The sequence below is a fragment of the Cololabis saira genome, chromosome 8 (assembly GCF_033807715.1).
Source record: "Cololabis saira isolate AMF1-May2022 chromosome 8, fColSai1.1, whole genome shotgun sequence".
NCBI lineage: Eukaryota > Metazoa > Chordata > Actinopteri > Beloniformes > Belonidae > Cololabis > Cololabis saira.
The window spans coordinates 41,182,411-41,206,080 of NC_084594.1; the positions used below are offsets into that span (position 1 = coordinate 41,182,411).

Genomic DNA, 23,670 nt, shown 5'->3' on the forward strand with positions numbered 1-23,670 from the left:
TATAGATGAAATCTATCTATAGACTTCCCTGTTGTCCTCCCTCTGTGACTATATATATATATATATATATATATATATATATATATATATATATATATATATATATATATATATATATACATACATACATACATACATACACACACATTTCAGTATACATATAGTCTCATTTGGTGGCGTACTTTTACTTTTCTTGTCTGCCCACAATGTTCTTCGGATGACAGTGGTCATTAGTTATTATTTTTTTATAATTTTTTTTTAATCTTAATTTTCATTTTTAAACAAATTAAATGAGCATGAGGCTCCTTTTAAGAAATGACTCTCTAGCGCCACCCTTCACCACGACGGCCGTCGGGGGTACTGCAGCCAACAGTGAAGCCAGCACGGGAGAACGGGGAGAACGCACATGCAGCGTCATGTGACGTCACATCCGCAGGACAGCGCGGGAAATTCGGCCCCACAATTGCAGCACATTTTGCAGCACACAGCCTGTTCAAGGCAACGGAGAGATACACTAGAGGAATCATTCTTTTTGGTTTGGAACGCTTCATCTGACATTATTGCTAGAAAAATTAAAACGTATACAATTTTTTTTCATAAATAACAGCCTCAAGCTCCTTTAAAGACACTGATAAAAAAAAGAAAACATGAACTTTTTTTTTCCCTGTCTTTTAGCAAAAAGTGTGTTGCATCTTTGGACGGCAGTGCAGAGATCAGCGCAGAGAGTGACGACCCGTTTGCGTGCAAAAGTAATAATGTTTAATTCAAACAATACCCATGCAACAGGCCACCATCGTCCTGATTCAACCCTTTATATAAAATAAACATCCAGAGCCGCACAGTGTGTTCAGTGGTTATTCACCGAGTTACAGAACAGACAAGTCCATGGATTACACTCGGGGGGAAGCCCGGACACTAAAGAAAAACTCGTACAAGAAACCAAAAAACAGTAAACATAATTCACAGCTCCTCCTGTGGCACACGGACCACTACGGTCCTGCAAAAGGTGCCGAGCACGCAGACGTATAGCAGAGAGAAAGCACTTCTAGCCCCAGAACCCCCCTGCCCCTTCGGACTGCCTGCTAACAATCATCACAAAGCACTAGGAACCATATGGCACACAAGACAAATCATGACAGCAGTGCCCTCCTGATACATACATTTCCTCTTCCTTTGTTTTGGTCATGCATTAGATTTAAGGAATGCCCCCTTGAATCAATCATTCAACTGTATTTATAAAGCATCTATAGAAGTTGTTCCCGGAGACCCCCGAGCAGAAATTCACATCATCGGGATATTGCAGAAGCTGGGAAATTTGACACCGATGCAGACAGGGAAACCAAGCAGAGATCCTCTTTTTTCTTTTCTTTGTGGCACATACTTTTTATCATATATGGAAAATGAAGTCCTGATCATCCCGAGCATTACATGACCCCACAACACACACAACTACTGTAGTACATTCCATCAGGTAATTTATCATTTCACAATCTGGATACGGAACAAAGTTGATAAAAAAAAAAAAAACAGCAACAAGAACAAAAAAAGACATGAGTAAGATGTACGGTGCTCCTGTTCTATGTTTGGTCTGCACCATAAATGGAGGACTGAACATCGGGTGCAGGTCCCTTTCTCTGTTCAACGGAAGGCTCCCGGGAGGAAGTGGGCGTCGAGTCTGGGACGCCGCGGTGGCTGAGAGGGTTGAGAAGTGTGACTAGGATGCTTTGTGAGGGTGTGTGTGTGTCGGCCACGGCGTCAGTGAGTGTCTGTGACGGAGCGGCAGAGAGGGAGAGACAGGGAGGGGAAGAGAGAGAGAGAGAGGAGGGAGACGGGGAGCTGGAGGCGGCCGGGGCTCAGTGGCTGAACACCTGGCCAGAGAGAGGAGGGAGACGGGGGCTCAGTGGCTGAACACCTGGCCCTCGGGCGGCTGGGAAAGACGGCTGTTCTCTTTCAGCATCATGTGCTGCCGCAGCTCCTGCAGCACCGTCCGGATGTTGTACGAGTTCTTCCATCGGTACAGCGCCGACACCGACTTCATGTCCACCTGGAGGGAAAACCGGAGGATTGGCACTTTAGTCCACAATCACACTGCATCATGTTTATTCCTCAGTTACTACTCTTAAAGTTACAACTCTATACTATAATCAATTTGTAATTTATTTCAAAACGGGGACAGTGCACAATAAGACATTAATCTTGTAGAAGAGAATATGCATTGTTCCAGGTTGTAGCAGCTTGCTATTTTCCACCTGTAGTCCGTGGACAGGTTGATGGAATAGTACATAAAAATTAGTATAGAAAAAGAAAAAATTAGTATAGAAAAAGAAAAAATAAGTAAAAGAGCAGAACAAAGCAAAGAGACAATAGATAAATAGAAACATGGAAGCAGATTCAACAGAGCAGGGGATCTGTCAGATGTTGGCGCCTAAAATTTAAAGCTAGGCTGCCCCTTTTATCATGGATTTTTAGGGCACCTTTGTTTAATGATTCAAGTGGTTTTAGAGAAGTTTTATTTGACTGAGACCAGCTTGTAATACAATATAGAAAATGCGGTATAATCAATGCATTCAGATACATAATAGAGGCCTGAACTGTGAGTGAATTCCTTATGTATCTGAAGTTAGCAAGATTAAACTTCAGTGTGTTTCTCAGTTTTTTAAAGCTGAGAGTTGGGTCAAGGTTAAAAGCTGAATTACGATTCTGCGTTAAACCACCACCGTAGGGTACGCGGCTACGCGGGAGTCTCTCCGTAGCCTACGCCGTCACTGACGTGCACCTCCCAAAAAATGCAACTACGCGTCGAGGCGACGCAGATCCAACGCAGACCGAGAGGGCTGTGATTGGTTCGCTTGGTAGCAACGCATTTCCGGTTCCGGTTCGTGAAGCAGTCGTGAACTTTCAGCGGTCTTTTCTTCGTGTGTGTGTGGGATTTTTTTTTTTGGGGGGTTGTTTTGTTTTTTTGCACAATAGTTGTCCTTATCTCTTTGATTCACTGTGACCAGAAAAGCCGGAAGCTAAACAAAGTATCAACTAGCGCTCTGGGGGGGTACTGCACCGCAGAGAAATGGAGTGACGGAGAAGTCTGAAGGATTCATGACGGCTTCACAGTGACGGCGTAGGCTCTGCGTTGGTTTAACACAGAAACTTAATTCAGGTTTTACACCCAAATACTTGAATTTATCCACATTGTTTATTGTTTGCCCATTTACTGAAACATCTGGGCCAGTGTTTCCCAACCCTGGTCCTCGAGGTACACTGTCCTGCATGTTTTAGATGTTTCCCTGCTTCAGCACACCGTGATACAAGTGGCTGTGTCATCAACAGAAGTGTCAAGACCTTGATGACAAGCTAATTAGGACCATTAATTAGAATCAGGTGTGATGATGAAGGGAAACATCTAAAACATGCAGGACAGTGGGCCCCGAGGACCAGGGTTGGGAAACACTGGTCTGGGCAATCTTTCATTATGCGCCTGTTGGTGAAAAACATGGTTACAGTTTTCTCTAAGTTTAAGGTGAGGCCTGAGTTATCAAAGCACCTACAGCTTCATAGTAATGTGATTTTGTAAGGTTGTCGCAGCTAGGGTTGCACGGTATACCGGTACCAGTATAGTACCGCGGTACTAGAGTTTTGAAAACGGTACTATACCAGCTTTTAAAAACAAACGGTACTTTTATATATTTTTTGTATGCAAACGAATTGGTAAATTGGAGCCTGTCTCTTTAAGCACGGCGAGGTCCGCGAGTGTGACGTAGTTGCAGAAGCAGAAGCAGAGCCACTCCCACTCGCATGTTTAGACGGAGGAAAAAAGAGAGAAACGAGAAGTCGCGTGTTAGACAGACAGAGCGGGTTGAAATAAAGTTGAAATAAATAGAGATGGCAGCTGCAGAAAAGCCCGTACTTGTGGACAAAATGGGGGCCCGAAGTACGGTGTGGAAATATTTCGGGTTCAAACCGAGCAATAAGGGCGAGCCACTGAACCAGATGCACCGCAGTGCAAGCGGTGCGACAAAGTGTGTCTCGCAAAAGGAGGCAACACTTCAAACTTGTCCAAACGTTTAAAGGACAACCACGCGGACTTGTTCCACGACTTCAGTCAAGAACGACAGCTGATAACTTTGTTCACGAGTTCACTGCACTGTCATGTCAATGAAAGAAGTACAGAGCCTCTCCCAGCCCCGTAGTAAACCTATAGGTTTACAGCAGCCTACATACAGAGTTAAAACATGTCCATGGTTAATAAATGCAATTTTTAAAATATTAAAAAGGTAAAATTACATTCTTAAAATATTTAAAATACATTCCACAGACTAGTATATAACTTAAATATATTTTTCTATATTTTAATATTATTTAATGTTTAATATATATTATAAACCATTAAGGCAATGAATTATTATCATATTGAAACACACTTTGGTAAAACATTCCATTAGCCCACAATATCTAAACCTATCCTACCTCTGTCTCAGAAAATTAGAATATTGTGATAAAGTTCATTTTCTGTAATGCAATTAAAAAAAAAAAAAAAAAAAAAAAAATGTCTTACATTCTGGATTCATTACAAATCAACTGAAATATTTCAAGCCTTTTATTATTTTAATATTGCTGATTATAGCTTACAGTTTAAGATTAGATTCCCAGAATATATTTGAATTTTCTTATACCATGCCAATTATTTATTTTATTCATTGTTGTTATTGTTCCCAAAGTCTGCTTTAAAATAAAGGAAAATATTAACATTTGATAGTGTTCCACCTTTTTACAAAAAGTATCGAAAAGTATCGAAATAGATATTGGTATCGGTATCGAAACAGAAATTTGGTATCGTGACAACCCTAGTCGCAGCATCGTAAACGTAACCGCAGAGAAAAAAATAAACGAGAAAAAAAAGGAATCTACTTTTCAACTCGTCTTGTTAAATGCAGGAAATCCAATAAAGAAGTTAAACCATGTCATTGTACATAAACAGCTCCGAGCTGGCCTCCCGCTAACCGGAGGAACCGATCCTTTGGTCAGAAACCTGTGTGTGAAGTAGCACTCACACAATGCCTCTCCTATTTACTGAATTTGATAAGAGTGTTTGCATCTCCATTAATAAACGCCGCTGGCAGATCTAATTTTAGAGTTTAGAGCAGCTATAAATCCTGCTTGCGGCGGTGTCCAGTGTTTGAAACAGCGGCCAAACAAGAGCACCATTCAGTCTACAGCAGGGTCTGATAGCAGCCGCTCCCGGCCGGACTGCCCGGCTTTAGTTCAACACTTTAACAAGTATAAGAGCCCAGGTACAAAAAGTTATATACTTTAATGTACTCAAAATGTACTTAATTTTAACACATAAAGTCCAAATGTACTTTCAGAAAATTAAGTAAACCAAAAATATATATGTATTATAAATGTATTACAAATGTATTATTCTCTCAGTAGTACTTCAGTTTAATTAGATAAAGTACACTACTTTGTACTAACTTAAATTCATATTAAGCATATTAATATAAAATATACTAAAACCGAAATATATAAGTGTTTGATTAGTATATTCATTTATTATTATAAGTTTAATTTTAGTGTATTTGCATCTACTCTTATTAAAGTTATTCTATGCAACTTCTGAGAGCTAGCAAGGACAGCACATTTACAGCAAAACTACCCCATGTCTCATTCACCTGTAAGCGAGGCCGGTTTTAGGGGGGGCAGGGGGAGGCTGTGCCCACCCAAACGTGCATCCTGCCCACCGGCGTCTCCACACCGGCGAGTGCCGGTGCGGCTGGCGGAGCGCTGCGGTGCCGTGCAGGCTCTAGAGCCACAGCTACGCCGTAGCCTACAGCGTACCCTACGGCGTACCCTACGGCGTAGCTGTGGCAACAGAGCCTGCAGCGCTCCGCCAGCCGCACCGGCGCTCTCCGCTCTCGCTGTGATGGAGACGCCTCCATCCCCACGGACCCCCATACAGCTTCCGAGCCGGCGCTGCGGCGGCTCTTCACGGCTGCGGCGGCTCTTCGTGTCCCCGCGGGCTGCTCCTGCAGGAGCTGCTGCTGGGCAGAGAGTCCTGCAGCAGCAGCAGCAGCCCGGTCTAACGGCTCTGCTCCCCGGTCACACACAGTGGGACCGAGCCGCTCTGGAAATAACTACTGGGCTCCGTGGCAGAGGGGAGGGAGGGGGGGGACACTGGGACACTGTGAGCCCAGGAGGACCCGTGGGAAGTGGACACGGGGGGAGCTGGAAGCGAGTGCGCGCATGGGACAGGGCAGGGTTTAAAATGAAGGCATCTGATTGGTACTTTCCCTTCCTGGACCTGGACCAATCCGTATCATTCGGACCGAATGGGCGGGGCTTAGCGGTGCCTCTTTCAAAATTCTTGCTAGCTCTTCCACATCAGAGAGAATACCTTTAAGTGCACTTTTAGCACCCTTTTTATAAGTTTACTTTTATAACACTTTTTTCCTATTGTTAGCATAGCAGTGTTAAAGTGCACTTAAAATAAGTGTATTAATAATTAAAAACTACTTCAGTGGTAAATTAGTGTATTGTTCATAAGTACACTATAAACCAGAACAAATTCATCAGTATGTAGCCTTTTCTTTTAGTGTGCTTAGATCAGTTTAAAAGAATGCACAATAACAGTTAATTTCTTTAGCGGACCCTTTCTCTTCAATCTTTTAAAATAAAATACAAAAAAATAATTAAAAAAATTACAGTATTTGTAGAGAAAATTGTCTCAAAATAGTACAGTGTATTTAAGTATGTCTTAAGTACCACTAATGATATATCATTAGTATATAAAGTACATTTTTAGTACTCGAAAATAACACACTTTGAGTACAATAATTATGTGCTTATGAAGTATAGTAAGTATGCTTAAATTTATTATGCTAAAGTATATTTGTTTTTTGGCCTGGCAGGGCCTCAAGTGCATTTTGTAGCCATGTTGCTGTTGAAAAAATGAGTGGAAACAGACCTGAATAGTGCGGAGGGAGGGGAAGGAAAAAAAAAAATCGATATTGTAATATATTGTTGTGCTCTCTGTCGCAATAAATAATCGATAAACTGACGGCAAATATCGATATTGTATTACAACACACATAATGGATTTACGCGGTTGTCATCGCACTATTGTTCATGCACTTCAATTTGTCCAGCTGTACAGAGTTTACATTTACAAGCCTAGGAGGCAGTGAGGAAATATACAAATTCACTTTATTTGTACATTGTATGAAGTTTTGGCATTGAATAAATGCATAACTACAGACGTTTTCCTTATATCGTGATATATCGTTGATGAAATTTCTTACAATATATCGAATATCGTAGATATCGTGATATTATCGTTATCGTGGGCCACATATCGCCACAGTATTGAATCGTGAGTTACCCGTATTGTCCCACCCCTAGACCTGAACGCAGCTTTTTGATAAAGCGGTCCAACACGTGATGTGGCCGTCCAGCAGGAGCCAGACGAGTCTCAGCAGCCAGCGTTGTGCTGGTTCTCGTAGCTACTGACGCCCTGCATGACAGCTGAGCAGTAAATACAGCAACTCTTTACACTTACCAGCCCATTTGAACTGTTGACACCACTCAGGTTGATCTTGTTCACAAAGCGGACGTGAGGCGGGTGCTCCGGGTATTTGGACCCACAGTCTATTTTCAGACTGTATATCCTGCCCTCATAAACAGTCTGAAATAAGAGAGGAGACAAGAGATGAGCTCCAACGACCACTGAACACTGCAGCGGTCTTAGCTGTTGACCAGTGAGGAACATGTGCTGCTTGAGAAAGTTTATTTATATAGCACAATTCAACACAAGGTCATTCAAAGTGCTTTACATAAACATTAAAAGCGGCAAGACACAATTAAACAGTAAATAACAAATAAAATGAAATAAAATGATAAGAAAAGAGGTAAAATAATAAAAAGCACAAGTTGTTAAAAAGTAAGGGCAGTAGAGTACAGCAGGTACATCTCATTCTTACAATGGCAAGAATTATGTTTCTATACGGTCAAAACGTACAAAGACCGGGTCAAATACAGTATTACAAAAGTAATCTGTGCAGATTCGTGCAGTGAATTAAACCAATTTGACAATTCTACGTCACAATGGCTGCATTCAGGGCTTATCCATAACTTTGTGCGGTTTTCAAAAATCATAAGTATTTAATTTAAGAGTACCCTTAAATAACAAATAAAATGAAATAAAATTATAAGAACTGTTTAAAAGTAAGGGCAGTAGAAAACAGCAGGTAAGTATTTAATTTAAGAGTACGCTTCAGTAAACAGTAATGTGGAGAAAATACAACACAGTTATCTGTAAGTGCTGGCTGCTGGGAAAATATCCAGTTACTTGTCCATCGGTGTATACGTTTGTATTTTACAACCATTTAACCTCCAGTTCAGGACAGAGACGCGTCTTCTTCACATTATGTTGCCGGTTTTATATGTGGTGGTGTTTTATTTTAGTTACTCCTCCGTCTCCAATTCATGGTTGAATAATACCAACGTTAATTTTCCTTTTTCCCCTCACCTGTGCAGGTGAGTTTCACTGAACCGGAGGCAAAGCTGCAATAAGGAAATAACCAGTTAACGTCTAATGATCAGCCAGAGCCCAGTAGCTGCCATGTGGAGCTGTTCCGGCACCGATACCAGAAATATTATCGTTAGTATCGCTGCAAATAACACAATTAACTTTTATGAAAAACAATCCCAGTTCGTTTATTGAGGTAGCAGAGCAGTTTCCCAGGTCAGACTGAGGTCTCAACACCGGACATGTTTACTTCAGCTGATAAAAGCAGCCAGATGTTTGTACCGTCAACAGGTTCCAATGTCAGAATACAAATGCCTTTTGATTTGGCATATTTGTGACTGCAATTTAAGTTGAATTAATGCGTTTCTTTATTTCATAAATACCTGTTAAATGGTGCGATTGAAAGAAATGAAAGAAAAAAGGGTATTGGATCAGTAAGTAACATTGACTGATCCCTAAATCCCAGGGATGGGTAAGAAAAACGTTACTGGAGCATCTCCAGTGGCGAGCAGCGGACTCCCAGGCTGACGGGGAACCTCAAACTGAAGCCTGCAGTTAAACCTCCCGTCAGTTTCACTTTAAACTTCCTGAAGTAGGAACAAACAATACTGCAGAAACACACTAAAACACACAATACTGTCAAAGAATTGTGTGTTGTAGAAAAGGATTTATGGTTCCGCGTTAAATCGACACAGAGCCTACGGCGTAGGGTACGGCGTACGGTGTGCGTCGCCGTGTAACCTACGCCGTAATCTTTGCGTTGGTGTAACGAAGAACCATAAATCAGCCTTTATTCTGGCGCGGTTTGAAAAAGACAAGCAAGTGATTATGTACATTCACTGAGTGAATATTATGAAAGTAAAATATTTATTTCTTGCTAGAAATGTAATCAAAACACATTTTTATGCAGAAACTAACTCAAAACATTGATTTTATTCATAAGAAATGTCTGTCATGTTTTTTTTTTAATTCAGTCTGCAAATGGCGACGAAAAGCATTCTGGGAAATTCTGGGAACAGCCAATCACAGAGTTAGCCGGTGACCGACGGCCAGACGCCGATTCGACATGTCGAATCGGCTGAAAAGGTCCCGACGGGAGGCCGACCTGTGGCGACGTGCGGGACACACCGGGGAAACTAGGCCGACAGACGCACACCGACGCTCATCGACGGCCCGACGGCCGATTTTCGGCTTGGTGTGTCAAGGCCTTTACACCGTCATTCTTCTGATGAAATAAGGAGACTTCTTTGGGCCATACATGTGCTAATTCCAGTGATTAAGGTACAATCATCATGTTAATTGAGAAAGTGATTGGCACCCTCATCTGTCAGAATTGCTGCACATCCATGCACTAGTGAGGGGACTGCGGTCAGACAACCAGTTGCTCCAAGACTTTACACCATCAAGGTTAAAGCGTAGAGGTGCTCGAGCTCCAAAGCCGTGGAACAGCTTCCCTTTTCACATTCACGATGCTCAGACTTTCAATATGTTCAAGTTAATGTTATAAACATGTCTTATCTTTGGCTTGCAGTTCTGAGTAGAGTAGGACACGGACAGTTGTTGGACTGTACTGCTATTTTTATTTTATTGTTTCTTAAAAGGGTTTTTATTATATCTTCTTGCTTTTAAAAAGGTATTAAAGGATTTTTGTTTGATTGTAAAGCTCTCTGGTCAACTTTGTTGTTTTTAAATGTGCTATATAAATAAAGTTGACCTTGACTTTAAAGGATTGCTAATTAAAATAATTATAAAGTTTAGCTGCACTGCCTAACAAAAAAAAGTCTACAAAAAAATGGCGCTTTTCCACTAGTACCTACTCAGCCCGACTCGACATTGCGCTTTTCCACTAGGGGTTGAGTAGATACTTTTCTGTATCTACTCTGCCGAGGTTCTAAGCAGCTGAGTCGGCTGTATCTGACATCATCACACTACAGGCCACTGATTGGTCGGGGGGTTGGAGTCAGACGTCTGAGTCAGGATGTGACATCAGTGAAAGAGCGACTCTGACAGCGGATTCTCATTCATTTTATTCAACATCAATGGCAGCAAAAGTCTGTTTCATGATCCAACTCTGAGGTGCAGATATTCATAAACCTGGTGCTGAGGAGAGAATTAAAAAGGTAGACCCTCCAGGAATCCGTGATTCCGTGATCGCGGAAATTTTCGCGGATTTCACGGCTGTCCGTGGATTTACAGACCTTCCGTGGATTTCAATGTCTGGTGCAGAAAACTCACTTTTACTGGGGTTAATATTGCATATGTCCGCGCTGAATATGCGAATTATGCGGGGCTCGCTTGATTTCACCGCATCATCGCCGCACATTTTCGCATAAAGTTTGGAAAAAGGGGGAGTGTTGTGAGTGACATGTCGGGACGCCCGGTCGCGACGTGTGGGACCCGCCCGGGGACCTCCGCACCCCTCGCAGAAACCGCCACCTCCCAAACAGCAGCTCTCACCCGCGGGGGTGAGAGGAAAAAGAGAGTGCTGTCTCCGCGGCTGCCGGGGGACTCTGGATCCGCGCTGACCGCGTACCACTGCGCCTGCGAGGGCCGGCGGAGGCGGACGCATGCTCCCATCCACTTGGGGATCTTGGCGGCGGACGCGTGGGGTGACGGAGCTGTCTCGTCCCCCTCGCTGCGCCGGTGCGCCCGGCAATCACCCGAGCACTGAGCCGCGGGCTGGAGGGAGAGAGACGGCCGGCCCCCGGGCTGCGACCGCCCCTCTCCTCTCCACCTGCGCTCTCCTTTTTTTTTCTCCTACGACCTTAGATCAGACGAGACAGCCCGCTGAATTTAAGAGGGAAGAGCTCAGCGCCGAATCCGCAACTTCCTGCATATTTTGCAACTTTCCGCATATTCCACGACTTCCCGCATATTCCGCAATTTCACCGCATAAAAGCACATAAAAAACCTGCACATTTAATCGCAGAATCAATGATTTTAGCCCGCGGAATCAAGGATTTTAGCCCGCAGAATCAATGATTTTAAACTGCAGAGTCAATGATTTTAGCCCGCAGAATCAATGATTTTAGCCCGCGTTTTTCTGGAGGGTCTAAAAAGGGATCTAGATGGGCGATAAGGAACGACCAGATCTACGAGGAGCTCTGTCACTTCATAGCTGCTCACGGCTCCAGCTGACTTTTCAGCAGCGATGAGACAAACTAACAAAAAAAAAAAAAAGCGTTACCACTTGAAGCTTCTTTCACTCTCATTTTTTAACTTGATATCAAACACAAGCCACAGATCCAGCAGCACATCTATCATCTCCTCCAGGTTCTACATCTTTAGTGTTGCTGTCTTCTTCGTTTAGATCACACAATCAAATACGTCACAGCAGCTTCTCCAACCTCCTACTTCTGATCTGGGTATTGAAAAGAAACGAGGGCGAGTCGAGTCGGGCTGAGTAGGTACGAGTGTAAAAGCGCCATAACAATACTATTGAGTGGTCAGGTAAAAAGAAAAAAGGAAGAACGATGGGAATTGCCTCTGGGCTTCGTTTGCACGTCTGAGGGAGTGGCAACATGTGAAGGATCCAGCTCTGAGTAAACTGCATACTTTCACAGTTCAGCTTAACTCAGATGAATGAGCTCCAGCTGCGGTATGACAATGCTGTAAAAAAACAACCTCTAATTAGCTTTTAGAAACTATATTACAGCTGTTCTGTCGTTCATGTATTCTCAAAAACACACTTCAAACCCTACCCTGTGTATAAATACACTAAGCAACTATAACATTATGACCAAAATAAATAAAAAATTGTGTGGCCGTTTATTACAGCAGTCGGAAATGTCCCCAATAAGGAAATCTAATCTGGTCTGCCTAATGAAGTGCGACAGCAGACAGTTGTGAGACAGCTGCCCTTTCCAGCCAGCAGTCTCGCTGACTGGATAATAAACTACAACAAAATACTGCTCTCATTAAGCTGACACTCCTCCCCTCGGGGAGTCGGACAAAAACCTTTCACCAAGTTCCACTTGCAACTGTTGAGCGATGCGGCCCGTGTTGCCATGGTGAATGACTGAAAGTGGGATGGCCTGTTGGCCTGCTGAAGACTCGGAGGTGTTACGGTGTTGTAGACCCCCTGGCGGGCGCTCACCTTGGCGGGGCCGATGATCATGCCGTTCCAGTGAGTCAGCATCATGTCATCGTCATCCGCCAGGCCCCAGCTCACCGTTCCATCTCCACCTCCTTTCTGCCCTTCTTCCAGCTCCTCCAGCAGCCGAAAGCTGCGAGGAACGACGATACCTTCAAAACAATCAATTCAACAAAAAACAGAAGAAAAGAAAAACAAAATTAATTAATTAATTACATCAAAATAATCCATATTAGACACATTTTTTTGCATGAATACAAGATAAAACACCTTTGAGGTATGTTTTCCTGTGATGTATCTTGAATAACCATCTAATGGCGCTTTTCCACTAGTACCTACTCAGCCCGACTCGACTCGCCTCTACTCGGTTTGGCGCTTTTCCACTAGGGGTCTAACGTGCCGAGTAGATACTTTTCTGTATCTATTCTGCCGAGGTTCTAAGCTGCTGAGTCGGCTGTATCTGACATCATCACACGACAGGCCACTGATTGGTCGGCGGGTTGGAGTCAGACGTCTGAGTCAGGATGTGACATCATTTCAAGAGCGACTCGCGGTTTCTTGTTCCGTTTCTTTTTTTTTTTTTTTTTCGAAGAACAATGGCAGCACAGAAATCTGCTCCGTGGTCAAATTCCGAGGTGGAGACCTTCTTAAACCTGGTGGCTGAGGAAAATATCCAGAGAGCTAGATGGGGCCACGAGGAATGAAAAAATATACCAGAAGTTTTCTTGGTCCATGTCTGCTCAAGGCTACAAAACGGACTTTTCAGCAGTGCCGAGGCAAACTGAAAAAGTTAAAAAGCGATTATCGTGCAGTGAAGGACCACAATAGCCGGAGAGGGTCTTCTTCGTTTGTGTCGCACATCGAGTACGTCACAGCAGCTTCGCTCCAACCCCGCCTACTTCTGATCTAGGTATTGAAAAGAAACGAGGGCGAGGCGTGGCAAGTCTAGTAGGTACTAGTGTAAAAGCGCCATAATTACACTTATATGAGCTTATATGAGCACTTTATTACTGTATGGAAGTATTTTTCCATTAGAGATAGGGTGAGAAGCTCCGTCACTTGTGAGGAGCTCGGAGTCGAGCCGCTGCTCCTTCACATTGAGAGGAGTCAGCTGAGGTGGCTTGGACATCTGTACCGGGTCCTCCTGGATCCTCCCTAGGGAGGTGTTCCAGGCATGTCCCTTCTCCCTAGGGAGGTGTTCCAGGCATGTCCCTCCTCCCTAGGGAGGTGTTCCAGGCATGTCCCTCCTCCCTAGGGAGGTGTTCCAGGCATGTCCCACTCGGAGGAGACCCCGGGGAAGACCCAGGACACGCTGGAGAGGCTATGTCTCTCTGCCTGGGAACGTCTCGGACTCTCCCCGGAAGAGCTGGAGGAAGTGTCTGGGGTGAAGGAAGTCTGGTCGTCTCTGCTGAGACTGCTGCCCCCGCGACCCGGGAACGGATGAGCAGTGGAGAATGGATGGAAGTATTTTTAGGACTTACTGTCATATTTCTTTTTCCAATGACAGTTACTCATATTTCCATATTTCTGCTCTTGAACACTTCAGACAATCTTAGCATTTTACAGAATTTGATTTGCTTTTTTGCACCAAAATCATTGGTTTTCATTAGAGTTGAGGACATCCAACTAGTAAGATCTCTGCTGTCAACTGTACCATCATTGTCTTATTGTGCACTTTACTGTTGCAGCACTGAGGGACCAAGTTCCCTCCCCTTTATTAATAAAGCATTCTAGGTCATTTCTGGTTTCATTAGAGGTAATGTAAACATACATGTAAACATACATTTAAATCGCCTGAAAGCAGTACTGGAGTTGAGGGGGGATGAGGGGGGATGGCATCCCTCCTGAAATAAAAACGGTCCAAATCATCCCCCCTTTCCATCCCTTATGTCATTTCATCAATGAACGTGGTTTTACTGCTATTTCAACATTTAGAGTCATCACCAGAAAAATAACACCAGAAAAATAATTTATTTGACAATTTTCACCTGTTTCAAGTAAATTTTCACTTGAAATAAGTAGAAAAATCTGCCAGTGGGACAAGATTTATCTTCTTATTACAAGCAAAAAAATCTTGTTCCACTGGCAGATTTTTCTACTTATTTTAAGTGAAAATCTACTTGAAACAGGTGAAAATTGTTGTTTTTTCCAGTGATGAGTCTTGTTTTAAGTGTAATGAGATTTTCTTTACTAAAATGAGACATTTTAACTAGAAATAAGACAAATATTCTTGTTAAGATTTTGAGTTTTTGCAGCGATCCATTTTACTTATCCTGTGAAGGACAGAGTCATATTGATAAGTTCAGAAAAGTGTTTTTTATTGTTGTGTTTTGATTTATTTGATGTAAGCCCAGTGGATATTTAAAGCTTACAGAAGGCTGCATTTAACTGCTGCTATGTCATTTCTGCAGTATTTCTGCAGCTGTTTTGGTCACTGCTATTATTTGTAATATATTATTTGTAATCAGCACAAATTATCTGACCCCATATGATAAAATCCACCACCCCCCCGATTTCTTTTTTACAACTCGAGTACTGCCTGAAAGAGTGCAGCAGAAACGTAAGTGAGAGTTCAGGGGACTTTCCTGACCTGATCAGAAACAGCTGGAACACCAAACAGCAACAACTTCTCCACTTCCTCAAGACTCAACCATGTTACTGCTCCCTGCTCTGCTCAAGACTACGGTGATTTAAGAGCATTGTTATTAAAGTCACTGTTACATTTAAAGAACCCCAGGACAATTAGCCTCCGAGATTGCTTGAAAAGTGTTGATTTGGTATGTGAAGGTTGTGAATGTGTGTATTAGTTAGAGACATGTGCAGCATCCGCCTCCGCAGCCCAGGGCCAGACTAGCTGCTGCACTAGCCCGCACATTTCAGCCGGTCAAAGTCGCAGAACACCGACAAACATGGCGTATTCGACTTCGCAAGAGCCGCCAAAGAGCCGGGCAGCTATTGTGATGTCCTGGAAATCGTAACCCATGAGGCACACCGCTGAGAACACGCTAATGAAAGTGTTGGGAGAGAGGAATTACCTGTTCTGACGGCGCCCGCCATCTTTGTTACGTCAGGCTGCGGGGGCGCGCACGTTCCTCCCCTCTGCGCGTCCCCGCGGCCGCTCACGCCTGGCTGGGAGCTTCGATTCAATTCAGTTTTATTTATTAATATAGCGTATTACATCCAGTACTCGAGTTGTAAAAAAAATCAGGGGGGATGGTGGATTTTATCATATGGGGACAGATAATTTGTGCTGATTACAAATAATATAATATATTACAAATAATAGCACTGACCAAAACACCTGCAGAAATACTGCAGGAATGACATAGCAGCAGTTAATGCAGCCTTCTGTAAGCTTTAAATATCCACTGGGCTTACATCAAATACATCAAAACACAACAATAAAGAACACTGAACTTATCAATATGACTCTGTCCTTCACAGGATAAGTAAAATGGATCACTGCAAAAACTCAAAATCTTAACAAGAATATTTGTCTTATTTCTAGTTGAAATGTCTCATTTTAGTAAAAAAAATCTTATTACACTTAAAACAAGACTCATCACTGGAAAAAACAACAATTTTCACCTGTTTCAAGTAGATTTTCACTTGAAATAAGTAGAAAAATCTACTCAGTGGAACAAGATTTTTTTGCTTGTAATGAGAAGATAAATCTTGTTCCACTGGCAGATTTTCCTACTTATTTCAAGTGAAAATTTACTTGAAACAGGTTAAAATTGTCAAATAAGTTATTTTTCTGGTGTTATTTTTCTGGTGATGACTCTAAATGTTGAAATAGCAGTAAAACCACATTCATTGATGAAATGACATAAGGGATGGAAAGGAGGGATGGCAGTTTTACAGGGGGGGATGATTTTGACCGTTTTTATTTCAGGGGGGATGCCATCCCCCCTCATCCCCCCTCAACTCCAGTACTGGATATAGCGTATTACAAGTTGTAAATTACAACTTGTAATGGATGGATGGATGGATGGATGGATGGAGGATGGATGGATGGATGGATGGATGGATGGATGGATGGATGGATGGATGGATGGATGGATGGATGGATGGATGGATGGATGGATGGATGGATGGATGATGGATGGATGGATGGATGGATGGATGGATGGATGGATGGATGGATGGATGGATGGATGGATGGATGGATGGATGGATGGATGGATGGATGCGTGGATGGATGGATGGATGGATGGATGCATGGATGGATGGATGGATGGATGGGTGGATGGATGGATGCAAGTTACTGCTGCTAAAGGTGATTCTGCTCTTATCTTAAATAAATGTGGTGCATTTAACCTCCATAATAAAATAAAATAATATAAAATAAAGTACCAAATGTATTTATTATTATGATGAATGATACAAAAATATTATTTAGAAACTGTTGAAGACAATATTGAGGGTGTTCAATTCAATTTTATTTATGTTGCGTTTATTACAATCTTCAAGTTTAGTATATAATAAACACTTGAAATAATGATAAAAATTATTTCCTGTGTATTGTTTACATGTCAGGCTTTAAAGGGCGTTCCCTTAGTCTGAATACATGAATAAAGATAAAAGACAATCTGCTGCTCAGCAGAGCGGAGCTTGAATTTAAGACCAGGCTGCTATTCCAGAAAATAAATACATCAAAGGAGCTTGAGGCAAGAATAAGAAATGAGACTCATTAGCGCTACGACGACCGTCGGGGTTCCTGCAGCCAACAGTGAAGCCGGCACAGGAGAACGGGGAGAACGGGGAGAACGGGGAGAACGGGGAGAACGTGCATGCAGCGTCATGTGACGTCACATCCGCAGGACAGCGCGGGAAATTCGGGACCGGAATTGCAGCGCATTTTGCAGCACACAGCCTGTTCAAGGCAACGGAGAGATACACTAGAGGAATCATTCTTTTGGGTTTCGAACGCTTCATCTGACATTATTACTAGAAAACTTAAAATGTATACGCGTTTTTTTTCATAAATCCTGCCTCATGCTCCTTTAATATGTTTCAAACCTTCTGTTATCAGCATAAAGGTTGTTATTAGGAACATCGTGTGTCAGAGGGATGCAGAAAAAATAGTCCATGCATATTTTACTTAAACATTATAATTATTTATTCCAGGATTCTGTAGAGGGGGGGCTTAATTTATTTGTTTCTTGTATTTTAGCTTGCACTTTTACCATGTTGCAGTGTGTTTTTACTAGGTTTCCATGTTTGTATGCAGTAATAGCACTCCAGCTGCTTAAGTTCGTTGTACATATTGTAGAATGACAAAAAAGTTGGATTGGATTGGATCAACTTTAATAATCCCCAAAGGGGAAACTTCATTGCCACCATGGCCACAACAATACAACATAAGACAATCAACAATACACATCAACAATGTCTCCACCTAGGGACAGCAGTGGATCAATACAACAGCAAAATAACCAGAAAATGACCCCCCAAAAAAGGGAGATAAAAGAAAAAAGAATACAAATCCATTTAAAAGTGCAATGTGCAGGACAAGTATAGCAGCAAATTAAACAGCTAAGAATATAGCTGCAATTTAAAGTGCACTGTACAAGCAAATATGGCAGCAAGTTATTAGTATAGTATAGTAGTTAGTATAGCAGCAAGACATGACATCAGCAGTCCAAATTAAAAAGACTGGTTGCTGCAGGAACAAAGGCCTTCCTAAATCTCTCTGTGGAGCATCTGGGCAAAAGAAGCTTCTACTTCTGCCACTTCTCGCAAAAAAACTGTACAGGGGATGATGCAAGTTGTACGTTTTCCCAACAGGTCACTCAGATTCCAGGTTTCCATGTGGTTCCCAGAGTTTCAGAAGTATAAACTAAGTCATAGAGGCTTTTCTCTTGTTTTGTGTTCAGGACGCTGGAGCTTAACCCCTTCATTTCTAGAAAGATTATTGGGTCTGGCTGAGACCCCGAGGCATCCTGGCAGGTCAGGATCCCGTCTGGTAGCCTCCTTTGTTTGCTTGCTCCTCGTGTGAGTGTGTGCACGTTGAGGGCTCGTTCCTTGGTGGAGTGTTAACTTGGAGCCTTTACGTTGGACTCCTCCTTCGCCCCGGGCGGCTCACCTGCCACGTCTGCCATGTCACTTCCCCCTGCTCTGTAACAAATCTGCTTTTCTCCGCTTTCACTGGCAGTTGTATTGATTTTGCACATGACTCTCTGCAGGACCCCTGCTGCTCTGACCCTCCACCAGCAGGGGGCGCTAAAGCACCTGCAAGCAACCTGCCCTGAAACAACAAAAGAGGACGACTCCCATTGACAGATTGCGTCTGCCTGCTTTGCCTTACATGTAAATGAGCATTTCAGACTGAAAGAACTTGTTTTTTCTGTCCACTCAGCAAGTCAAACAGTTGAGGCAGATGCCTGTTGTTCCTCCAGAGCTTTGCTCTCTACTCTCAACACTCAATTGTGCATTGTTTTCAATAAATGTACTTTCCATGAGCTATTTTGAGATAAATGATTCAATGAGTTCTGGAATTTTGGTTTATATGTGGATGAAAATGATTGAATGTTTTTTTTTACAGCAGAGTGGACTTGAATGCAGGCGTACATATACTATAAAAAGCCAATAAAACAACAATAACAATTCTTGCTTTGATAAGGAAAGAACGTCCCCCGTCCCGAGCAAGCACCGGGCGACTGTGGGAAGGAAAAACACCCCTCTGACAGGAAGAAACCTGGACAGAGCCGGGCTCAGGAAGGTCAACCATTTGCCTCCACCGGTGGGGGGTTGAGAGGAAAGGAAAGAGGAGAGAACAGCAACAACAACACACCGGGAACACCTGCTGGGAGGAAGCAACACGTGTTAATCACAACAACAATGGTGTCAGTGAAGGAGGTGCAGCAGGAGAGATGCATCATGGGAGGTTCCCCAGCAGTGTGCGCCTGTAGCAGCACAACTAAGGGATGTTTCAGGACACCTGAGCATCCCTACCTAGAAGTTACCAAAAAGGAAGGTGTTAGGGCCAATCCCAATACACCCCCTACTTTCTACCACTAGCCCTCCCTCACTACCACTACCCCTAAAAAAAGAAGCCACAGATTTTAGGGCCCTTGTAATCTTCCCAGGGGCCTGTCCCATTACACCCACTACCCTACTTTTCAGCACCACCCCTAAATATTGCGTGCTACGTCACTGCGTGGTTTACGTTCGGGTACGTAAGCGACTGCGTAGTTACGTTTGCACATACGTCACACCATATCAGGAAGCCGAGAGCCAAAAGCTGTTTTAATTTCAGCTGTAGCGCTGTTAATATGCCACTTTATTAAGTTTTAATATTTTTTCAGGCGTAAAAGTAACCGTTAAGATCCCCAACCTGGGCTCAGTTTATCCAAATAACGCCTGTTAAGAAATTTGATCTGATGTTTTCTGATGCACCGTCGTCCCGGGGGAGAAACCTGCAGCTCTGTGGAGAATTACCGCTGGCTGAAATAAATCATTTAGGAAGATAAATGTTGGTTCAATAGATGAAATCTAACAGTTGTAGCTACGCCTGTTAAGAAATTTGCTCTGAAATTTTCGGAATAAAAACTGCCTGCCGGCTCGGGAACTGATTTATGGTTCCGCGTTAAATCGACGCAGAGCCTACGGCGTAGGGTACGGCGCGCGTCGCTGCGTAACCTACGCCGTAGGCTCTGCGTTGGTGTAACGCGGAACCATAAATCAGCCTTTATTCTGGCGAGGTTTGAAAAAGACTTCGCAACAACGGGCAAACGAGTGATTATGTACATTCACTAAGTGAATATTATGAAAGTAAAATATATATATCCTGGACGCCTCCCTAGGGAGGTGTTTCAGGCATGTCCCTCCTCCCTAGGGAGGTGTTCCAGGCATGTCCCTCCGGGAGGAGACCCCGGGCAAGACCCAGGACACGCTGGAGAGACTATGTCTCTCTGCCTGGGAACGCCTCGGACTCCCCCCGGAAGAGCTGGAGGAAGTGTCTGGGGTGAAGGAAGTCTGGGCATCCCTGCTGAGGCTGCTGCCCCCGCGACCCGGGAACGGATAAAGCGGAAGAAGATGAGTGAGTGAGTGAGTTAATTATATATTTATTGCTAGAAATGTAATCAAAACACATTTTTATGCAGAAACTAACTCAAAATATTGATTTTATTCACTAAAAAATAAGAAATGTCCGCCATGTTTTTTTTTTTGATTCAGTCCGCAAATGATGACGTAAAGCATTCTGGGAAATTTTTCTAGCCCTCGGCCATCTAGGGTGAATCTGAAATCCCTCGCTGTAAAGGGACAGATTCATAGCCACTACCCCTAAATAAGCACACTACCACTAGGTGAAAAGAGGAATTGGGACACCACTACCCTCACGGGAACGCGCAAAATTTAGGGGTAGGGCTGAAAAGTAGGGGTAGGGGGAGTATTGGGACAGGGCCTTAAGCTTAAAACTCATGGTAGAGAGGGAGCGTCTGCTTCCGCTGGCTCCAGAGGAGACGGGCCTGATACCTGAAGGTTCTACCTCCAGTTCTGCTGTACAAACCTGGGGAACCTCAAGTAAACCTGCTGTCTGAGAGTGAAAATATGGAGCTATGAGTTAGGAAATGGTTGAGTAGGACCCAGATGAAGGAAATCAGGAGGCAGGAGTTCCAAAAACTATGATTTATTTAACTTAAACAAAACCAAAACCCTGCTGAGCGGGAAACAAAAACCAGAACTTGAACGTGAATCAAAAACTACAAAACCCTGGCATGGAAACACGGAGTGATGAAACAGTACGGACCAGCAGGGAGCAGGGAAAGACAAGACCAGATATACAGAAGGGTTAACGAGACACAGGTGCAGATGATCAGGGCCGATGGGAAACAGGAAAGTCCATCCAGAACTGAAACCAAAGATACGGGCTTCAAAATAAAACAGGAACTATCAAAACCATAACACTATGAGATATGACGGGGCTTGGTCATTAAAGGGGACCTATTATGGCATTTAATGTCTATTTTAAACAGGCCTTGAATGTCTTAAAAACAAGCTTTTGATTGTTTTTTCTATATAAATTAGAAATTCAGCCTCTGAGCCATGTCTTTATCTTTACCGTTTCTAACCTCATTATCTATGCAGGATTCTGAGTGGGCGGGGCTATGATAATGAGGCACCGTGCTGATTGGCTGCCTAAATGACGCGATACACCGCTATGGAAAAATGGCGGAAGCTCCGGCTGGCGGAGTTAAGCCTGAATTATGGTTCTGCGTTAAATCGACGTTGGTATAACGTGGAACCATAAATCAGCCTTTACACCGTGTCATGCATGCGATACAAGCGAGCGTCATCGACAAAATCAATTCCATTGCTTCATTTTCTATTGGACTGTCGTAACTGGCCGCAGCGACGCAGCGCTGCGCAGCACGACGCGGCGCGCCGTTTTGATCTGAACATTTGCCGGACGCCCTGCTTCTATTTTCTTCCTGTCGCTCGCATTGAAGGCCGGTTGAAAGCGCTGTAGGAAACAGTCATGATGAGGAACGGCTGATCCAGTTAGTTGAAATGAGAAGTTATCTCTATGATTCCTCCTCATTCATTACAAAAACCTCAATAAAGTGGCAGCTGCTGGAGGGAGATGGACAGAGAGTGTCCGAGTCACGCAGTGCGATGTGATAGTCGGACGCTCGCATGCAGTTAGGACACGGTGTTATAGTTGTGGGCGTGGTTTGCATTTTGGTTATGTAACGAAAATGTGCCGAATCTGAACGGCTCGTAGATCACATCACACTGGATGGCTCATCCGGGCGGCTGTACAGACACTCTGAGTTGGCAGGCTGAGGGGAGACCACTTTATATATGTTAAAGCAAGAGAAAACCTGTTTTTCATAATAGGTCCCCTTTAACTTAAACAAAACCGAAACCCTGCTGAGCAAGATACAAAAACCAGAACATGAACATGAACATGAATCAAAAACCTGACTTGGAAAACACGGAGGGAGGAAATAGTACGGACCAGCAGGGAGCATCAGAAAAAGACAAGACCAGATATACAGAAGGGTTAATGAGACACAGGTGCAGACAATCAGGGCAGATGAGAAACAGGAAAGTCAAACAAGAACTCAAACACAAAGATACAGGCTTCAAAATAAAACAGGAACTATCAAAACCATAACACTATGAGCGCTTTAAGATATGACGGAGCTTGGTCATTAAGAGCTTCATGGGTGATGAGACAGATTTGAAATAGACAATATGTCCGTGGGGCGCTCGGGTGGAAATGTTTAATCTGGAGGTAACTGGGTGACGTTCTGAATCGTCCAGATCTTTCTTAAGACGTGTAAAGCAGCTGGTGCGGTAAGGGTCCAGCTGTTCGTTGAAGTGCCTCCAGATGACATTCGTCAGGGTTTGGTGCCGTATAAATAAAGCTGAATTGAATTGAACTGAACCTACTTAAGGAATTCACCAACATTGTGCTGCGTAGAGAGATCTAATGAGTGAAAGGGAAGGTTTCAGTGGCCCGATGGCCCCGGCTGTCCTCCGCCCAGATCTGAGGACCCCCAAACAAGGTGACCTGTTTGCTTTGGGATCGCCGGAGGACAGATGAGCGCTACCCAAACACGCAGATTTGAAACGAGAGCCGTGTTGTTGTGAGGCAACAAGTGTAAACCGTCACGCCGCCGTGCTTCCCCCCCCACAGAGACAAAGCCACGCAGACAAAACAGCGCGGGATAGCAGGGCTGATAACCAGCCAGGAGCCTGGGATCAACGTGGGGGTGATGGGAATCTGCAGAACTACACGGATGACGGAAGAGGAGGAGAACGACTGGAACGTGCAGGTGACATCAGCTGGGAGGCTGCAGGTGTGTGACGGATGGGAATAAAGGTCGCCGGGCTGATTCCTGTCTCGTCTGGCCTTTTATACATCGTTCCTCTCCCCTCTCCACTCTCTCTCTCACGTATTTCCAGTCTGTTTTCAATGTTGATATTTAATGCAGCCAAAATAAATACAATTACCACAGTACTACTTTATCACAGTTGATGTACAAGGCTTGTAATAATCTGTTGCCACACTGTTTCCAGAAGCTGTTTCAGCAAAGACAACGTG

The 23,670-nt window shown here is 43.5% G+C and overlaps 1 protein-coding gene across 2 annotated transcripts; it reads right to left on the reverse strand.

The window, feature by feature from the left end:
* Nucleotides 1-841: 841 nt before the first annotated feature.
* On the reverse strand, nt 842-15,719 carry LOC133448968 (ubiquitin-conjugating enzyme E2 variant 1-like). Of its 2 annotated transcripts, XM_061728006.1 has the most exons (5): nt 15,647-15,719; nt 12,615-12,763; nt 7,550-7,675; nt 1,913-2,044; nt 842-1,868 (listed from the first exon to the last, which is right to left on the reverse strand). In XM_061728006.1, the coding sequence occupies exons 1-5, from the start codon at nt 15,666-15,668 to the stop codon at nt 1,854-1,856; spliced, it is 444 nt and encodes a 147-aa protein (XP_061583990.1). In that variant the 5' UTR covers nt 15,669-15,719; the 3' UTR covers nt 842-1,853. The 2 variants fall into 2 exon arrangements, with proteins under 2 accessions (XP_061583990.1, XP_061583989.1); XM_061728005.1 differs by having other exon boundaries at nt 842-2,044.
* Between the last annotated feature and the right edge of the window lie 7,951 nt (nt 15,720-23,670).

Coding starts and splice junctions, on each gene's coding strand:
- LOC133448968 (XM_061728006.1), bottom strand. CDS start 15,668: ATGGCGGGCGCCGTCAGAACAG. Junction 12,764..15,646: donor GGCGGGCGCCGTCAGAACAG/GTAATTCCTCTC, acceptor ATTGTTTTGAAG/GTATCGTCGTTCCTCGCAGC. Junction 2,045..7,549: donor TCAACAGTTCAAATGGGCTG/GTAAGTGTAAAG, acceptor TTTTCCCTCCAG/GTGGACATGAAGTCGGTGTC.